This window comes from Quercus lobata, chromosome 6 (assembly GCF_001633185.2).
Source record: "Quercus lobata isolate SW786 chromosome 6, ValleyOak3.0 Primary Assembly, whole genome shotgun sequence".
NCBI lineage: Eukaryota > Viridiplantae > Streptophyta > Magnoliopsida > Fagales > Fagaceae > Quercus > Quercus lobata.
Genome location: NC_044909.1, coordinates 12,423,130 through 12,439,666, shown reverse-complemented (window position 1 = coordinate 12,439,666; position 16,537 = coordinate 12,423,130). Strand labels below are relative to the sequence as shown.

Below are 16,537 nucleotides of genomic sequence, written 5' to 3'. Positions count from 1 at the left end.
ATAGTTAGATTTCTTCGTCTAGCTAGGCTCAAGATTCAATGGATGAATCCTACATAAGAGAACAACTAATAGGTTATGGCTTGAACACCGGTGGGTGTTGACCAAGGGCCCTCTGATGCCTTTGTCAATGTAGTATAATTGTAAGCCGTGTAAAGCATACCTTTCTATGTGGAGTGGTGTTTCCTTTTATATAAGAGCCTTTGTAGCCGTTTGGCTGTTAACTCCCATAAATGGTGTGCACTTATAAGATTAGTGCAACATCTATCTGATTAATTGTGGCAATGACTATTTATTTGTCTATTGCTGGGAGAAACTATAGATCTTGGCTTTAAAGGCCAAAATTGGAAATTAACATTGGTTTTCAAACAATATAATTAGTAAACACGGTTTTCAAACTATATTTTTTACTAGCATCTCGAGTCTAAGAGACTCGATTTAGGGCCTATAAATCGAGTCTCAAAGACTCGATTTTCATGATCTGATCACGTCTGATGTGGCATTTTTTCCACCTGAAAATCGAGTCTCTAAGACTCGATTTGTATTTGACTGAAAAGATTTTCACAAGTGTTTGGAGTACAAAACACAAACACAGATTAGCCACCATCAAATACAAGCACAGACCAGCCACTATCAACCCACAAATTTGAGCATTAATCCAACAATTCAGCATAAATCCAACCAAATCCACCCCTAACAACCACCTAAAATCTAGATTAAAAAAATAACAACCCCAAAACCCACGACCCTAAAAGTCAGACTGTCAATAATGGGTGGAGGTGGAGGAGGCGCAAAAGTGGTGGAGGCAAAAGATAAAGGGACAATGAGCGGTGGAGGAAGATGAGGACGAGAATCAGCAGAAAAAGAAGGGGCCAAATGCAAGTGGTGGTGGTGGTGAGAAACCTCGCTGTAAGCGTAGTCGCTGAGGGCGGCACCGGTGTTCTTGAGATACGTGGCGTAAGAAGAGTGCGTGGCGGCAAAGGCATTGCACACAGACATTGCCTTTAGAGCTTTCGATCTTTGCATCAAGACACAACTTCTTCGTTCTCGATCTTTGGCTTCTTCGCAGACATTGCCTCTAGAGCTCTCTCTCTCTCTCTCTCTCTCTCTCTCTCTCTCTCTCTCTCTCTCTCTCTCTCTCTCTCTTCTCTGATGATAAGGAGGCTAAAGATGCAGGATTTTACTTGTTTAGTAGGGTTGGCTTATAAATCGAGTCTTAGAGACTCGATTTCCAAGTGGTCGCCACGTGGAAAAAGCACCACATCAGACGTGATCAAACCATGGAAACCGAGTCTTTGAGACTCGATTTATAGGCCTAAATTGAGTCTTTCAGACTTGAGATGCTAGTAAAAAATATAGTTTAAAAACAGTGCCTACTAATTATATTGTTTGAAAACTAGTGTTAATTCCCAATTTTGGCTTGGCTTTAAATGTCGATATCTAACTATTTGTGTTGGTATTGAAGGTTGCGTCTAGACGATGTCATTTGACTTTGGATGATTTATTCTGCACTTATCAACAACAATGTGTTCAACTCCATTACTTGGAGTATTATATGACTAAATTTCATACAATCAAACAATGAGATAGTTTTTCAAATTTTAATTGTTGTCCTTTGCTTCCTCAAAATTTCAAAAATGTTTCTGAGATCTCCCACATGCTCAGGCACTACCTTGCTCTTCGCCACCATGCTCAGGCACCACCTCAATTAGCTCTTCCCTCTCTTGGGGAGATAGCTGGGAGCTGACCTAAAAGAACTTCTCCGGATCATCGCCAACAATAACCTTTTCTAGATCTTCGCACTTCACTTCCTCGGCTAATCTATTATCTGACAATACTAGAGTTTTTAATTGCTATAAGCCCCTTTTAGCAGAGGCCGAGGACTCAGTATTGGGCTGATGTAAGATGGCAGCCACTATGCACTGCCTAGCCATGGACTAACTCCCTACAATCTCTTTAACCTAGCCCTCCGACGAATATTTCACCTTCTGATGCAAGGTAGAAGAGACGGCTCCTAAGGCATAAAGCCAAGGTCTAGCAACAATAGCTGTGTAGGGTGAGTAAGTGTCCACCACAATGAAATCCACTTCTACCACATCCGAACCGGTCTGTATGGGTAATCTAATCTGACCTTTTGGAGTAACAGTCTTCCCCTCGAAACTTACTAGAGGGGAATCATACGCTGTTAGGTCCTCGGGTTTCAAATTCAGCCCCTTGTACAGGTCAAGGTACATTATCTCGACAGCACTGCCCTGGTCTACCAAAACTCTCTTCACATCATATCCCTTTATCCTGAGTATGACCACTAGAGCATCGTCATGGGGTTGGATGGTTCCGATCTTATCTTCGTCCGAGAAGCCTATAACTTGTGGGGCTTCTTTCCTGGCTCTTTTTGGCTCTGAATTATTGTCCTCGATGGGTAGTCGAGCCACAGACATCACTCTGGAGGGATGAGAACCGGTCCTACCAAGAGCAGCAAAGATGACATTAATCGTTCCCAGAGGAGGTTTTGAAGAAGTATCTCTCTGGGGGTCCGAACCTGTTTGCTCCGCTTGGCCATTGGAATGGTGCAGCAGATGCTTCAACTCCCCTTCTCGAACCAACTAGTCCAGATGGTCCCACAAATTCCTGTAGTCTTCTGTAGTGTGCCCCTGGTCCTGATGGTATTGGCAATAAAGGCTCTGGTTGCGCCTCATGGGGTTTCCAACTATCTTGTTTGGCCATTTAAAGAACAGCACGTTCTTAATCTTCTCCAGAACCTGATGCACTAGTTCTCGGAATACTGCATTAATTGTCTCGGTGTTAGCAGACCTTGACTATCCAACGAAATCTCTCCAAGGTCGGTTATTATTAAATCGATTCGACCTGAAATCCCTCATCTCCTAAGGGATAACCTTTGTGTACATTTCCCTTGCTATTGGTCCTCCTCCACCCTCTTGTATTTATCAATCCGGTCCATGAGTTGGATCACACTAGTAACAGGTTTGCTAGTCAGTGACTTCCTTAAATCGTGCTTGGCCAGGAGGCCGACCTTAAAAGTTGCTGATGGCCACGTCATCAAAGCCACCATCTATCTCATTATACATCTCTCAGTATCTGTCCGAGTACGTTTTCAAGGTCTCCCCTTTTCACATGGACAAGGACAATAGTGAATTCAAAGGTCGAGGTACCCTACTACACGTGATAAAACGAGAGCCAACGGCCTGGGTGGTTCTTTAAAGGAGTCTATGGAATTGGCTCTCAAACTATCAAACCATCTCATCGCCACAGGTCCGAAACTGGAGGGAAATACTTTGCACATCCAAGCCTTGTCCTTAGAGTGGACAGCCATTCTCTGGTTAAACTGGCTCACATGTTCTACAGGGTCTGTTCGACCATTGTAAATGGTGAACGTGGGCTGATGGAACCGCCGAGGAAGTTTTGCCCTCTCTATCTCACGTGTAAAAGGTGATTTGGAGATTTGATTCAACGTCTTGCTCATAGCTTTGTTTCCCAAGCCTTTACAAGGCAGGCTCTTGTATTTTTTCCTGTGGTAGTGCTCTTCATTGTAGGAGAAAGACTTGCTTGGTGGAGTTCTTGACCTTTGCCTATAACTAGCATCCTCTTCATCATTGGAGGAGACATCAGAACTGGAAGGGGTTCGTTTCCGTTGTGCATGGCGCAGCTTCTTCTTTAAATCGTCAATCTCCCTTTGCATGGCTCTTTCATTCTTTTCTTGAGACACATGACTCCTAACTCGAGAATGACTTTTACTAGCACGTGTGGTGTGTGCGCTACCTTCTCGATCTCACTTGCGTTCAAGGTTAAGGAAATCATCCTATCGTCTAGAACCCATAGATTCTTTTCGATGAAGACCTGATCCTACCATATTTAGACGTCGTACTCACAATCACACCAGTTCTCCCCACAGATGGCGCTAATTGTAAGGACACGATTTACGGCACAAACCCAAGATGTATGGGATCTTGGTCCAATGAACCCAGTACAATAAATTTGTAGAGAGTGGGTCAAAGAACTAGGCCCTAATGAGTTGAACAACGGCTAGTATTGAGTTAAATATCAATCAAACACAAATAAAAGGATCTCATATCAATGGACTTTCAATCCGAATAGGTCACCCTTGTATAGATTGATTACAATTGGATACAAAGACAATTTAGATTGCTACAACGTTTTCTCTCCTTTTCTTCTAATCCTTTTCTCATGGAGGATCTTTCACATTATATAGCTCCCTTAAGATCATCTTGATCCTACACTTATTGATCGTCTGAGCCCTTACTTGAGGGCTTGTCCCATCCGACACCCTCTTTGGCTTTCTGTGAGTTGTGGTAGCTAAGGCAGCACTGTTCAGAGGTCTTCTCCACATAAATGCGGCCAGAAAAGTAGCTACAGTACATTTAATGTGGTGGTAGTAGCTTTCCTTAGATATTTTTGGGTTTCCTTCCTTCTCGTATGTTCATGAGGCACGTCCCTATCATTGGAGTTTTCTGGAGAGTCATTCTAATTGCTGGAATAGATACTTGAGCTGCATTCATCATATCCAAGGAGGAATTCCTCCTCGGATCACCTTCCATTCGTTCATTACTTATAAGACTTTAAATTAAAACCCCTAATAACTATTTGTTCCTCCTCGGACCTTTCAATGTTCTCGGACAAAACCCAAGGCCCAATCCATGATCTTGGGCCCTTATCCCCATATATATATATATATATATATATATATATATATAAACTAGATTAATAAAGGTTTCACGTTAGGATCGAAATCCCTAAATCAATCACGCCCATGGCCCCATCCCCAATTTGCTACACGTTTTGTTCTAAAGAGGAGAACGTGAATCTTGAAAACACATTTAGCAAATATACTTAAACAATGCCAAACAAGCTAACGCTTGGAGAGATTTAGGACATGAAAGAAGGGAATTGAGTTGCAATTGACTTCTTTGGATGGTTACGATTAGAGCCCTCTATTAAACTCTTTTATCTCCAACTCAAATGTTTGCTTTTATAGGATTTTTACTCAATAAGGTATGGGTACTGTTGGTGTGGGTAGGGCTTGCAGGTTTGCAACTAAGCTGGAGTGGACAATTTTGTATGTCTTGGTTGATGATGAGGATGGTATTGGTATGCTAAATCTACCATGTCCCCCCAATGAACCAAACAGTACTATTCTTTACTTTGAGATCTGTTGAATTCCTTTATTAATGACATAAAGTATTCTCTGAACTCCTTTTGTTGGGATTTCTCCTTCGCTTGCTTTTGAACTCCTTTTGTAAGGATTTCTCTTTTGTTAGGCATGTGAAATTTTTGAGGTCTCACTGTTCTCTTCTGACCAAAACGTGAAATAGATTGGGTTTGGGGTGTGGAAATAAAAGGGGGGGGGGGGGGGGGGGAGTCGCCACCTAGTTTTTGCAATGGCCTAAGAACCATATATATAGCATCCTCTCAAGTAAGAACCTTTTGATCTTACTACCAGAGATATGGGTTCAGAGTTAAGGTACGGTCTTAGGAAGGTGTTAAGCACCCAAAACCGCCTAACCCTAAGGTTGACTTCCCATCATTGTATCTTATGTCGTAACCCTATTAAAGGCATACTCAACATTGTTATCTAACTCACACACACAGTAACATACATCTGACAATCAATCATGGCATCAAACATCCCTAACCATACATCTATCATGCTCACAAACAAAGCCTACCATACATCTAACAAGGCATCATCACATCACACCCTAATCATACATCTAAGTATGCTTCATCACAAATCATATTACATCATAGCATACCCTAACATACATCTCATCACATCATCTTAGCATTCATCTAGCATGGCATCATATCATATTCAAGGCAGCAACATGTAACATTAAACCAAGGCAAAAACACAAACATAAGAAAAGATCCAAGCAAACATGTGATTAAGCATAACTCAACCAAACAAGCATATTCATCTCTATCATCATAGCAAGATCATATCACAAATGTGTGAACATTACAAATGCATGACTTACCTTTACTTACCTTGCAACAACTTAGCACCTATTGCATTATGCATGAGCATGTGAATGCATGTTCATAGCATTGAAACCATAAAACCCTAATTCTAACATGTGACAGCAAACAAGCAATGAAACATGTGAAACATAGAATTTGGAAGCATAAAAACATGGAAAAGGAAGCTAAACAAAACAAACATGTGAAAATAGAAGCAAAAAAAAACAAATAAAAATTAGGGTTTCTGGACAAGTTCATGCACACGCATGAACTTCCATGAGCATAATCAAGCCTGCAAACGCAAGTTTCTGCCCAGAAACCCTAAAAACACAACCAAGCTTAAAACACTAAATCTAACACGCTAACATGCATTTTAAACATACAAAAACTGTAAACCTAAGCTAGATAAACATGTTAAAGCATATTTCAACAAGAAAACAAGACAAACAGAAGGATTAAAAGCATAAAAAAAAAAAATAAAAAAAATAAAAGAAAAAAGCAAAGTTTGAAATAATAACTCAAAGAAAAGCTCTTCAAACTTGATTTTTGATCATTACCCTCAGTCAAATCATGAAAGGCTACATATGGTGTGAAAAAAAAGGTTTGGAACAACTCCCAGACGATGTGGGATTCGTTCCAAACCTCAACATAAATGCAGAGAACTTGCCTTATATAGTTTCTAGAAATCGCTATGTGTGCACAAGATCGGGCCTGCGTACGCATGCAGAAATTCGTGTGTGCAGGCTGATTCTTGTGTGCGTATAGCGAGGGTTTCCTTTGGACTTATTTTTCAAAAATAGATTTATTTGCTCATTGAAAGTTACATTTTTCATTTTAACACTCCTCAAGTCAATTTAACTTCTGATTGGGCCATAAACCAACCTTGAGTCTTAAAATTTAACATCATTGGTGAACGGAGGCTTGAGTCGTAAGGGGTGAAAAATGCGGTGTCTACAAGGGGCGTGATTGATTTAGGGATTTTGATCCAAATATGAGACCCCTTAGTTTTTATTTTCATTTTTCTTAAGTTTAATCAGCACACTTAGGATTTGAATTAGCATAAAAATTATTTTTCATTTTAACTGATAGCCATGTCAGCATTTCTCATCCATCACTTAACGGTAGGGGATAATTTGATCCAATAGCGAAAGGTTAAGGACTAAATTGACACATTTGAAATATTGGGGACCAAATTGACATTTAACAAAAAGAATAGGGACTAAATTTGTAGTTTACTTAATAATTATTTATTTTCATGCAATCGCATGGGTCTGCAACTAATTTTATTTTTATGTCTATGAAGAAATTTGAACGGATGTATTTAGGAGGTGAGATGTATGAGTCTATGAGCTATGCGCCATTTTAACCAAATTAGAAATTACCAAGTAGCAAATAGCTATCATTTGGGCCCGTGTTGTTTTAGCTGAAGTGACGAATGGTTTTAGTATGGCCCAAGTACACATTAAAACAGGGAATTTGGCATGATTGGAGAGGAATTGTATCCCTAATTAGAAAATTTTGCGAGTTGTAATTTATGAAATTTTGCATGAACTTATCAAAGATGTTGATCAATGATGGCTCCAATTTTCCAAGTAATTAACTTCCATAGATTTTTGGTATGGCCGGCCTGTCTGAGAACTGCTACAACAAAGATATAATGTGAAATAAGTTTTGGAATGTGTGATCCATTTAAGATGTTAGTCATTGAAATGAACCGAATGAAGTTGATGGCCACTTTCACCTTATAATAATGTCGTCTAGCAACTTACATATTTTTCTTTAAATGTCCTCAAAAAATTCAATCAGCTACTGACTACTATTGTTAGTCATAGAAATGAAATGAATTCCTTCATTACTGCATCCAATACATCTCTAAGAATAATCTTTTTTTTAAGAAGAAAGACTGAATTTCATTGAAAGAAAATCAGCCGTGGTCAACAAAAAGAACAGAGTACAGGTGTGGAGGAACATCCTCCATCCACACCGAGAAACTTCTAAGAATAATTTGATAGTGAGAAAACTAGAACAATACAACACTCCTAAAAATATTATATAGTTTTCCATAAGCTTCTTTGTCACTATTCTTATGGCACGTCTATTTATTCTTTCTGATAAATTCCCATAAAATACGCCAGTTATTGTCATTCAAAGAGTACTAATCTCCTACTAACTCTTTTCAAAACAATCTTTGAATGCATCCCGTTAAAATCGTTAGACTTTGGGTCACAATCGAGCAAGTTGCCTAATGTTCATTGGTGTAATGTCATTGGTATCACCATCCAAGAGACGCCTTGCAGTGAGAAGATTAGTAGCTTCGGAAGGATGATATGGGTCCCAAAACACATGCTTGGATCTGTCACTACAAATTTTTGAGTGAGGACCACATGGAATCAAACCCCCAAAGCGCCCAGCAAGATAGCAGCATGCGGAATTCGCATTCTCAAAACCTGTTAAATAAAACATCAAGTTCTCTTTAGAATGGCGACATGAGGATCACCTACTATGATGTTATGATAAACTTCTACTTATACCAAAAGCTTAATTTGTTAGGAAATGATAAATCTAAATGAGCGTTCTAATTTAAGATACTCCTATCCTATGTGAACTGACAGTAAATTCTACAGCATACTCACCATAGGAAATGTAGTTTTGCAGGATATCTTCTAATATGCTATAAGAATCTGCATAGACAAATTTTGATTCCTTAAGATTAGTGCTGAGGTCTGTGATAAGGCTTTTCAGCTCAGCATTGAATAATTGAGCCAACTGATTTGCCAAACTAACACAGTTGTCCCCTGCAGCTGGATTGGCATCCCTTTCAAAAGGTATACACCCAATGGGTCCAACACTTGAAACAACAATCTTCCTAGCACCCAAATTGTAAAGCCTCTGGTACAGAATCAATAACATACATTTCAGCTTAACTTTTACAGTACCAAATGTGGCTTTAACATAATAGGTTACTAAAAGATTACCGTTAGTTGTAGCCTGAATCTTGAAATCATGGTACCAACAAATACTTCTGGAGTGATCAACTTCTGCTCAGCAGCAGAGATGACAGGTGTCAGGTAGTTATTGATGAAATCATTTGAGCCCATCGCAACAAAGAAGATTGATTTTCCTAACAATGTTAGTGCTGCTGGAGCTCCAATGCTTGAGATTATGTCTTGCCTGCTGTTTTCAAAATTATCTGTCTGCGCGTCCAAGTTTATTCGACCTCCCTACATACAAATTTTTTTGTTCATGTAAACCAACAGATAATTTTACATCTAACACAATATACGTACTGAAATGCTGTTCAAAATGATGGCTTTTAGTTCTTATTAGGGGAAAAAAATTAAGTGGAAAAGAAGCCTCTTACAAAGAGCTTTCCAGTGTGATTAAGAATTCCGCTTGCACCAGAAGCATAATTGACACCCTGCAGAACCACAGATCCTGTTGTAGTGGGAGCCAAGTATGGTGGAGTGAAGTCTTTAAAGCCCAATTCCTGACCTGGTGAGAAAATTTTGATGAAGAAAAAAAGAATATGCCATTAACATTTGCATATCTAGTACTGCAATAGCCAGTAGTTTTGTACGAAGTACTGGAGAATTAGTACTTGCCTATAATGTCAGTAATTGTTCTTCCATTTGTGAATCGTCCCGTTGGCATTCCAAAATCAATCCCATTGGGGACATAATTAGCCTTAGAGAGTGTTAAAATGTAGTTATTATTTCCAGCATCAAGCAATGAATCCCCGAAAACAAAAATAGCAGGAACAATTTGTGCAGAGCACATTCCCACTAAGATTGAGATTGTCAATATTGCGGGCACAATCCCAACAATGATTTGTCTATCCAAGTTCATGAAAGCCATTACAACAATAGAAATCTAAGTATGCCTTTTCAGTTAGAACCTTGGGGCCCTTGGTTTTATCTAAATTTAACTACACTTAAAACTATATGAAGCAAGAGAAGCTATTGAAAAAATTTAATGATTAAAAGAAGTAAGAAAACTCAGTTGGATGTATCAAAAAAAAAAAACTCAGTTGGAACTAGGAAGGTCAATCATAAAGGAAAAGAATATGTTACGTATAAAGTTCGAAGTTTTCATGCAAAGACAGTAAGCATATTCACTCAGAATATAAAGGTGAGAAGCAACAACTAGAACAACTAAATATGAATTGAGAATGTACGTGGCCCATCCGCATTACCAACCCAAAATTTTAGGACTCAGGCTTTTAAGAAGGATGGAACAAAACACTAGCGTGGAAGCTACTCCATTAGCTATGAGCTTTTCATCTAGATGGGCCCGTTAGACTTTGTTATGCCAACAAGGATTATTAAACACACATCTAAATAGAAGATTACACCACAAAAGTGGAAGTTACTGAAGAAAGAAGCAAAGTAAAACAGCTATATACTTCTAGCTGACACTATGCTACTGGGGCTTCGGATATATATAGTAAACATTTTTTAAAGTTTTAAAGTGGAAGTTACTGAAGAAAGAAGCAAAGTAAAACAGCTATATACATGCTACTGGGGCTTCGGATATATATAGTAAACATTTTTTAAATTTTCACAGCTGCCAACTAACCTAGATGACTGTTTGGATTCAAACCAACGTGGTAACACACCTTGGAAATTAAATGCACCTGTTAGGTTCCCTTAAAGAAGTAACTTTGGCCCGAAAGATGGAAAAACCTTCCTACGAAGCACACGCAAATATAAGATATATCAGTATTCTTATCGTGCAGCACTAGGGAAGCTGACACTATTGCTGGATAGTGAGCCAAGCAGCATTTATGGCTTTTGCAGCACATTCTTGTCTTATAGGTTTGGTTAAGTTGGTTTCAAATTTGTTGCCTCCAAATGCTAGCCCATCTCATGAGTCATGATCATAATGGCACCCCATGATTTCAAGTCGAGGTTGCGGTTTAATAAAGCTTCAAAGGGTATCTTTAGGTTAAAAGAGAGAAAAGAGGGAGGAATTGGAGGAGGGAAGGGGTATGACTTATGAGTAAAACTTAGGCACAATTAGTTAAATGTTGTAATTTAGATTTCTTCATCAATTCCAAACGAGAAATACTACATGCAATTACAAACTATTTTACAATTTTGTTTACAAACTATTTAAGGGGAAAATTCTTACAAGTCTTCATCAGGGTCTATCATTAACATCATTTTTTTTTTTTTTTACCAATAACTACTTACTACATTAACAGTTTGTTAAAAAAATTGTAAAATAATTTGTATCTTTAACATTTTACATTCCAATCATATGGCCGCAATGGCCAATAAACCATCAAAAATTATTTATTAATTCAGATGTCATTAAGAGAAAATAATATTATTTGTATCATATTGCTCAATGCGTTCAAATTGTTGAATTTAATTGAAAAACTTTAGATATAATACTAAAAAACTATTCATATTTTTCCCAAAGGGTATTATAGAGCTTATATCTTCATAAATAAGTTCTAAAATCAAGCTAAACTAACTATTTTAGGCTACACTTTCACCATTTATTATTAATTTAAGTTTCATAGTATTTTGTGCTTAGCTTATTTTGATTAATTAGTTTTGGGTAAATAATAATAGATCATTTTTGTGTTCCAAAAAAAAAAATTAGTTTGATTAGGATGAGTTATAATTTGTTTTGTTGATAAACTTTAGGAAGTTGAAAGTTTTTAGGTTTTCGAGTTGGCAAATTTTGTGTGACTACTCTTTGAAGGTCTACGTATGTCAAAAAGTTGATTGAAGACATAGAAAATGCGAAGGTTCAGTAAAGCAAAATCAGGATTTGCTTAAGTGATCATTAAAGTCAAGCATGAAGTTTGCAAGACAGTTCATCGACTCTCGCTCAAGCAAGATCATGGAACCTTGGTTCCTATTTCTATATGCAAGACACACACTCTCTCTCTCTCTCTCTCTCTCTCTCAAAATTGCATACAAGTTTGTGCGTGGAGGAAATTTTATAGAAGAATTCCATAATTTCGAAGCCACTATGGAGTGAGGCAAAAATGGCGTTTGTTGAGATAGCGTAAAGAATCTAGATTACAATGGTTTTGTATATTCTAATTCTAGTTACCTTTTTTTATGTAGTAAATTTCCTAAGAAATTGGGTACTCCTAGAGTGGTTTTTTCTTTGAAGAGTTTTTCATAGGTTATCCATTTCATCACCAAATCTATGTTTTACTGATTTTATTACTTTTAGATTATTGTGCTATATTTGTGATTAATTTAATATTGTGATTGCACAATCTAATGATTTTCTAACTTCAGTCTTAATCATGTATCTACTCATAGTTAATCAATTAATTAGTTACTTAAGTTATTAGGGTTTCAATCAAGACTTTTCAAAATTTTAACTTTATTTAATTGAAATTCATAAGACTAGGAACCAAAAACCAGATGGAATAGTAGGTATAAAGTAAATTGCCCAATGTTTCCAAATTAGTCCAACTTTGTACCTTTCCGACATAAACCGTATATCTCAGAGAGGTCGTATTTCTTTGGGTTGGTAGTCATGGAATGGTTTCATTTTCTGTCTCTAGTTTAATTTGAAGGTCTATGTTCAACAGTAGTATTTTGTTTTATTCCTACCCAACTTAGTCTTTTGTGTTGGGCATGCAGTGCACTCCAGTTGAATAGACATCGAAGTTTAACCGACTTAAGGATTATTATTCTTTCTCTATATGAATATGTGTGTATTAATGATTGTCCCAAAAATTTAAACTGTTAAAAAATAATAAACTTAATTTTTTAACCGTAATTTCTAACAGTGCAAGAGCTCTTCTGACTAGTTTCCGAACTCATACTGCATGATAGATTGCATCATTTGGGCCCATTGCAACAAAGTAAATCGCCTATGTACATATGTTGCGTGAACAATTTCTTAGTTGTAGCCTGCAGCAGCACCAATTTAGAACCATATATGTTATGATGAGGGCATACATGTTGATCTTCTCTCTCTCCTTTTTGTTTTTTTAAGATTAATGTTGATTTATACTACTCGTTCTACATTTTGTCATTTTCACCACTGAAATATGACATGATATGGCATATGCTACAATGAGACGTACATGCATTTCATTATACAGCTTATATGAGTCGTATCAAAATCAAAGGAAATTGATCCCATTGTTATCATGCATGCCCATATGTGCATGACATATGGCAGAAATTACACATCAGTATCGTTGTAACTCATGCTATTGTCGGTTCTACTTTATAAGAAAATTCAGGGCGTAAATTCTCCCTCCCACTTGTTGTAACAATTGTACTAACAAAATGCACTTAAATTTTCTTTTTCTAACATAAAATGCCCATTCTTATTACAATGTTTTTGTTTTTATTTTTCTAATTTTTTTAAGATTTTTTTTTTCTATGTTTAGAAGAGTTTTTAGGAATATCTTAGTGAAAATTGAATTTTAATTTGGTAGGATACTAATTATAATATATTTAGATATATTTTTGCTTAAAAAATAAATTTTTAGAGTATTGGAATTAAACCTTTTACACATAGGGTTCAACTATTCAAATGATAATTTAGTGACAATAACATCCTTTGTGGTGTCCTTCAAACATCACCTCTCCCTCTCCCACAATTAATATATATATATATATATATATATATATATATATAGGATTTCAGATCTTTGCCTTAAAAATGATGGGTTTATGAATTCAAGATGATGGGTTTAGTAATATACTAACCCTTCTTTCGTTGCATCATTTCCCCCTCAAACAATCATATTCATCTAATACCATCTTAGCATTATCAAATCTGATATACTAAGAACTTTATTTTTTCTGAATTTGAATATTTTCCCCCTTTAAGGTTGTCGAACTAAACATGATACCACTTCAATGAAAGCAAACTTAGTATACCCTTGAATAAGGCCTGCTCAAGGTATTGTGGAGTCTAAGGCGACAACTTTAAATGAGATATATTCTTATACTTTGAATACTAATATAATATTTATTTCACTTTTTTTTTAAATCTATTTTTTTAGAAAAAAAATTACAAATTAAAACGAACCTATTGCATTACTCAAAGATTATACAACTAAAATAAATACTATTTATTGAATGACGTAACCAAATACTAAAAAATTATGATTGAAAAGTTTAATAAAGTTATATATTTGATATTTTTAAATAGAATTTGAATATAAATTTATTTACTTGTGTAAGATTAATGAGTTCTTTTAACATTTATATGTGAGATTAAATGATTAACTCATCCAATGAAAATATTTTTCTTTAACTAGTTTTTCTTTGATAAAAAATACTTTTTATTTATTGGTGAATATTCAAGGCTTAATTAATACTTCTATTGGTACAAGAATATTTCTATTGGTACAAGAATATTTCTATTGGTAAAAATTTATGGCCTTTTTTCATTGGGGGCCTTAGCCGGTTGCCTATTTGGCTCACCCATTGAGCCGCCACTGCCCTTGAATCGCATTGACATGCACTGCACCCCACATTAGTGGCAGCCCCCGAAATTCTCTTCAGAGGGTCATTAAAAAAATTTAATAATAATAAAAATTGAATATATTAACATCACAAAGTAAAAACACATGCAAATACATAAAGTTTTAAAATTTCCTTTCACAAGTTTTCATATTTTGAAATCATTGTGTGATATAATAGTTTCAATATCAATATTATCAGCTACATCTTTTTTGATGTACACAACCAAGCAATTATTAAGCTACTGTTCTCTCATTCAATTACTAACATATTTCCTAAATAACTACTAATATAAACAAAATGCATTATCTTTTCAAAAAATATATATCACATAAATCCAACAAATTCAGCTAAAGACTAAAGCAAGTACTAACATACTAGCTATTTAAAAAGTGTGCATTTTTTATGTGAAAAAATAGCGATATTAAAATATGCCATTTGAGAAAACAATTTAAAAAATCAAAATTAAAGGTTTGATTTCAGATTTTAGGGTAATTTGTTTGTTTGGCCAATTTTTGAGTAGTGTCATATCCACAACATTTTTGCAACACTTTCACAACAAAGCATAAGTGGTAAATTTTTACTGGTTCTAATTTGAATTTACCATTGAAGTTATTATTTTTTTCGTTTACGACTAATAACAACCTGCTATTTAGGATTGTTATGAAAATATTGTGAACATTGCATTTCTTGTATTTTTTTTTTTTTTTTGTTCAACATTCAATGGACCAAAATTTTGAAGAGGTTTAATTTTATTTTTAATAGGCTCAATTATTATTAAGGGTGTTTAAGACTCCGTTCGGTAGAGTTATTAAACAACTTATTTTCAGTTTTTAAACAACATTATACATTTTTTCACATACCTTTTTACTCATACATATTTCAAAAAAACTACAAACAACATTACTCAAATTCCTTTACCAGGCCCTAAATTTTTTTTTTAAAAGTTGGCCAAGTTGTTTTTCTAAGGTGGTCAAAAGACCTATATTAATTTAAAACTCAAAATTTTATAAAATATATTTTTAAAAAAAAAAAACCATCATTAGTACGTGGCGCCGCCCTGCCCCATATTATAGGACCATTGGACCAACCCCATGAATGCAAACTTAAGTATCCCAGATTAATTAAGGTCTCTGATATATATAGACTGGTACTCTGGTAGTGGTCGGTGAGGTGCAATATTGCATAATTGGGATTTATTAGCTGCCTATTGAAAGTCAGCAATCAATCAATCAACGAGTGAAGATCGAACACGATGGTGATAGTTTGCATGTGTCTTGTATTAATATCTATGCACCAGTTGGAAGTTGTCATGATGCCGCGCAGAACTGACTTTCATGAAACTGAAAGGCGGCCTAGCCCGCTGGCCTATAATTCACTCTGTTGGAACTTGGAACCAATGTTGGGACAAGAGAGGTAGGGTTGTAAATGGTTAGGTTGTTTATCCGCGGTTCTAGCTCGGCTTGTGAAAAAAAAAATGTTTATGTTTGATTTGTTTAGCAAACAAACTAAGGCTCGTGTCTAAGTTTTGTAGGATTTATTTTGTGAGTTTCAGTTAGTTCTATTGGTAAAATTTCTGATAGTTAAATAAAATATCTAAAGTTCACTACTAGTGCTACATCCACAGAGTTCACAATATCAAATAGAATAATACAATGGCACCAAAAAAAACTAATTTAAAACCATAACGCTCCCAAGTCGAGTCCAAACCGAATCAAACATAAAACCAAGCTCCATATATATATAGCCTATCAAGTTTAGGCTTGAGTATTAAATGAGTCAAACCCAAACATAATAATTTGTTCGTGAATATTAGACTCAATTTAACTATATATAATACTATATTTTTATATATATATTTGTCTATAAATTTGAGATTGGATTGTATAAGTTTGTAAAAAAGTTTATATGATACAAATTATTTTTATGGTTTATTGATAATATAAATAATTTATTCATACTAAAAAAAACACATGGATTTGTGGAGGGGTAAATTTTTTTTGTCATAGTTTATTTACATATGGGGAAAAAAATAATTTAATCAAGTAGCACACAAAGAAGGTCAAGTTTATTCGATAAGAAAA

General features: G+C 35.7%; 2 protein-coding genes across 2 annotated transcripts; both read right to left on the bottom strand.

Moving 5' to 3' along the window:
• Positions 1–1,958: 1,958 nt before the first annotated feature.
• On the bottom strand, positions 1,959–2,435 carry LOC115949837. The gene has a single exon (XM_031067109.1). The coding sequence runs from the start codon at positions 2,433–2,435 to the stop codon at positions 1,959–1,961; it is 477 nt and encodes a 158-aa protein (XP_030922969.1).
• A 5,460-nt stretch (positions 2,436–7,895) lies between these two features.
• LOC115993738 (GDSL esterase/lipase At4g16230-like) lies at positions 7,896–9,849 on the bottom strand. Its single transcript, XM_031117707.1, has 5 exons — positions 9,597–9,849; positions 9,356–9,486; positions 8,970–9,215; positions 8,628–8,883; positions 7,896–8,441 (listed from the first exon to the last, which is right to left on the bottom strand). The coding sequence occupies exons 1-5, from the start codon at positions 9,847–9,849 to the stop codon at positions 8,218–8,220; spliced, it is 1,110 nt and encodes a 369-aa protein (XP_030973567.1). The 3' UTR covers positions 7,896–8,217.
• Between the last annotated feature and the right edge of the window lie 6,688 nt (positions 9,850–16,537).

Bases quoted from the DNA above. Each gene is read 5' to 3' on its own strand.
- LOC115993738 (XM_031117707.1), bottom strand. From the start codon at position 9,849: ATGGCTTTCATGAACTTGGATAGACAAATCATTGTTGGGATTGTGCCC. The intron at 9,216-9,355 runs GTAAGAGGCTTC...ATTTGTATGTAG, and splicing joins ATCACACTGGAAAGCTCTTT to GGAGGTCGAATAAACTTGGA. The intron at 8,884-8,969 runs GTAATCTTTTAG...ATTCTGTACCAG, and splicing joins GATTCAGGCTACAACTAACG to AGGCTTTACAATTTGGGTGC.
- LOC115949837 (XM_031067109.1), bottom strand. From the start codon at position 2,435: ATGTCTGTGGCTCGACTACCCATCGAGGACAATAATTCAGAGCCAAAA.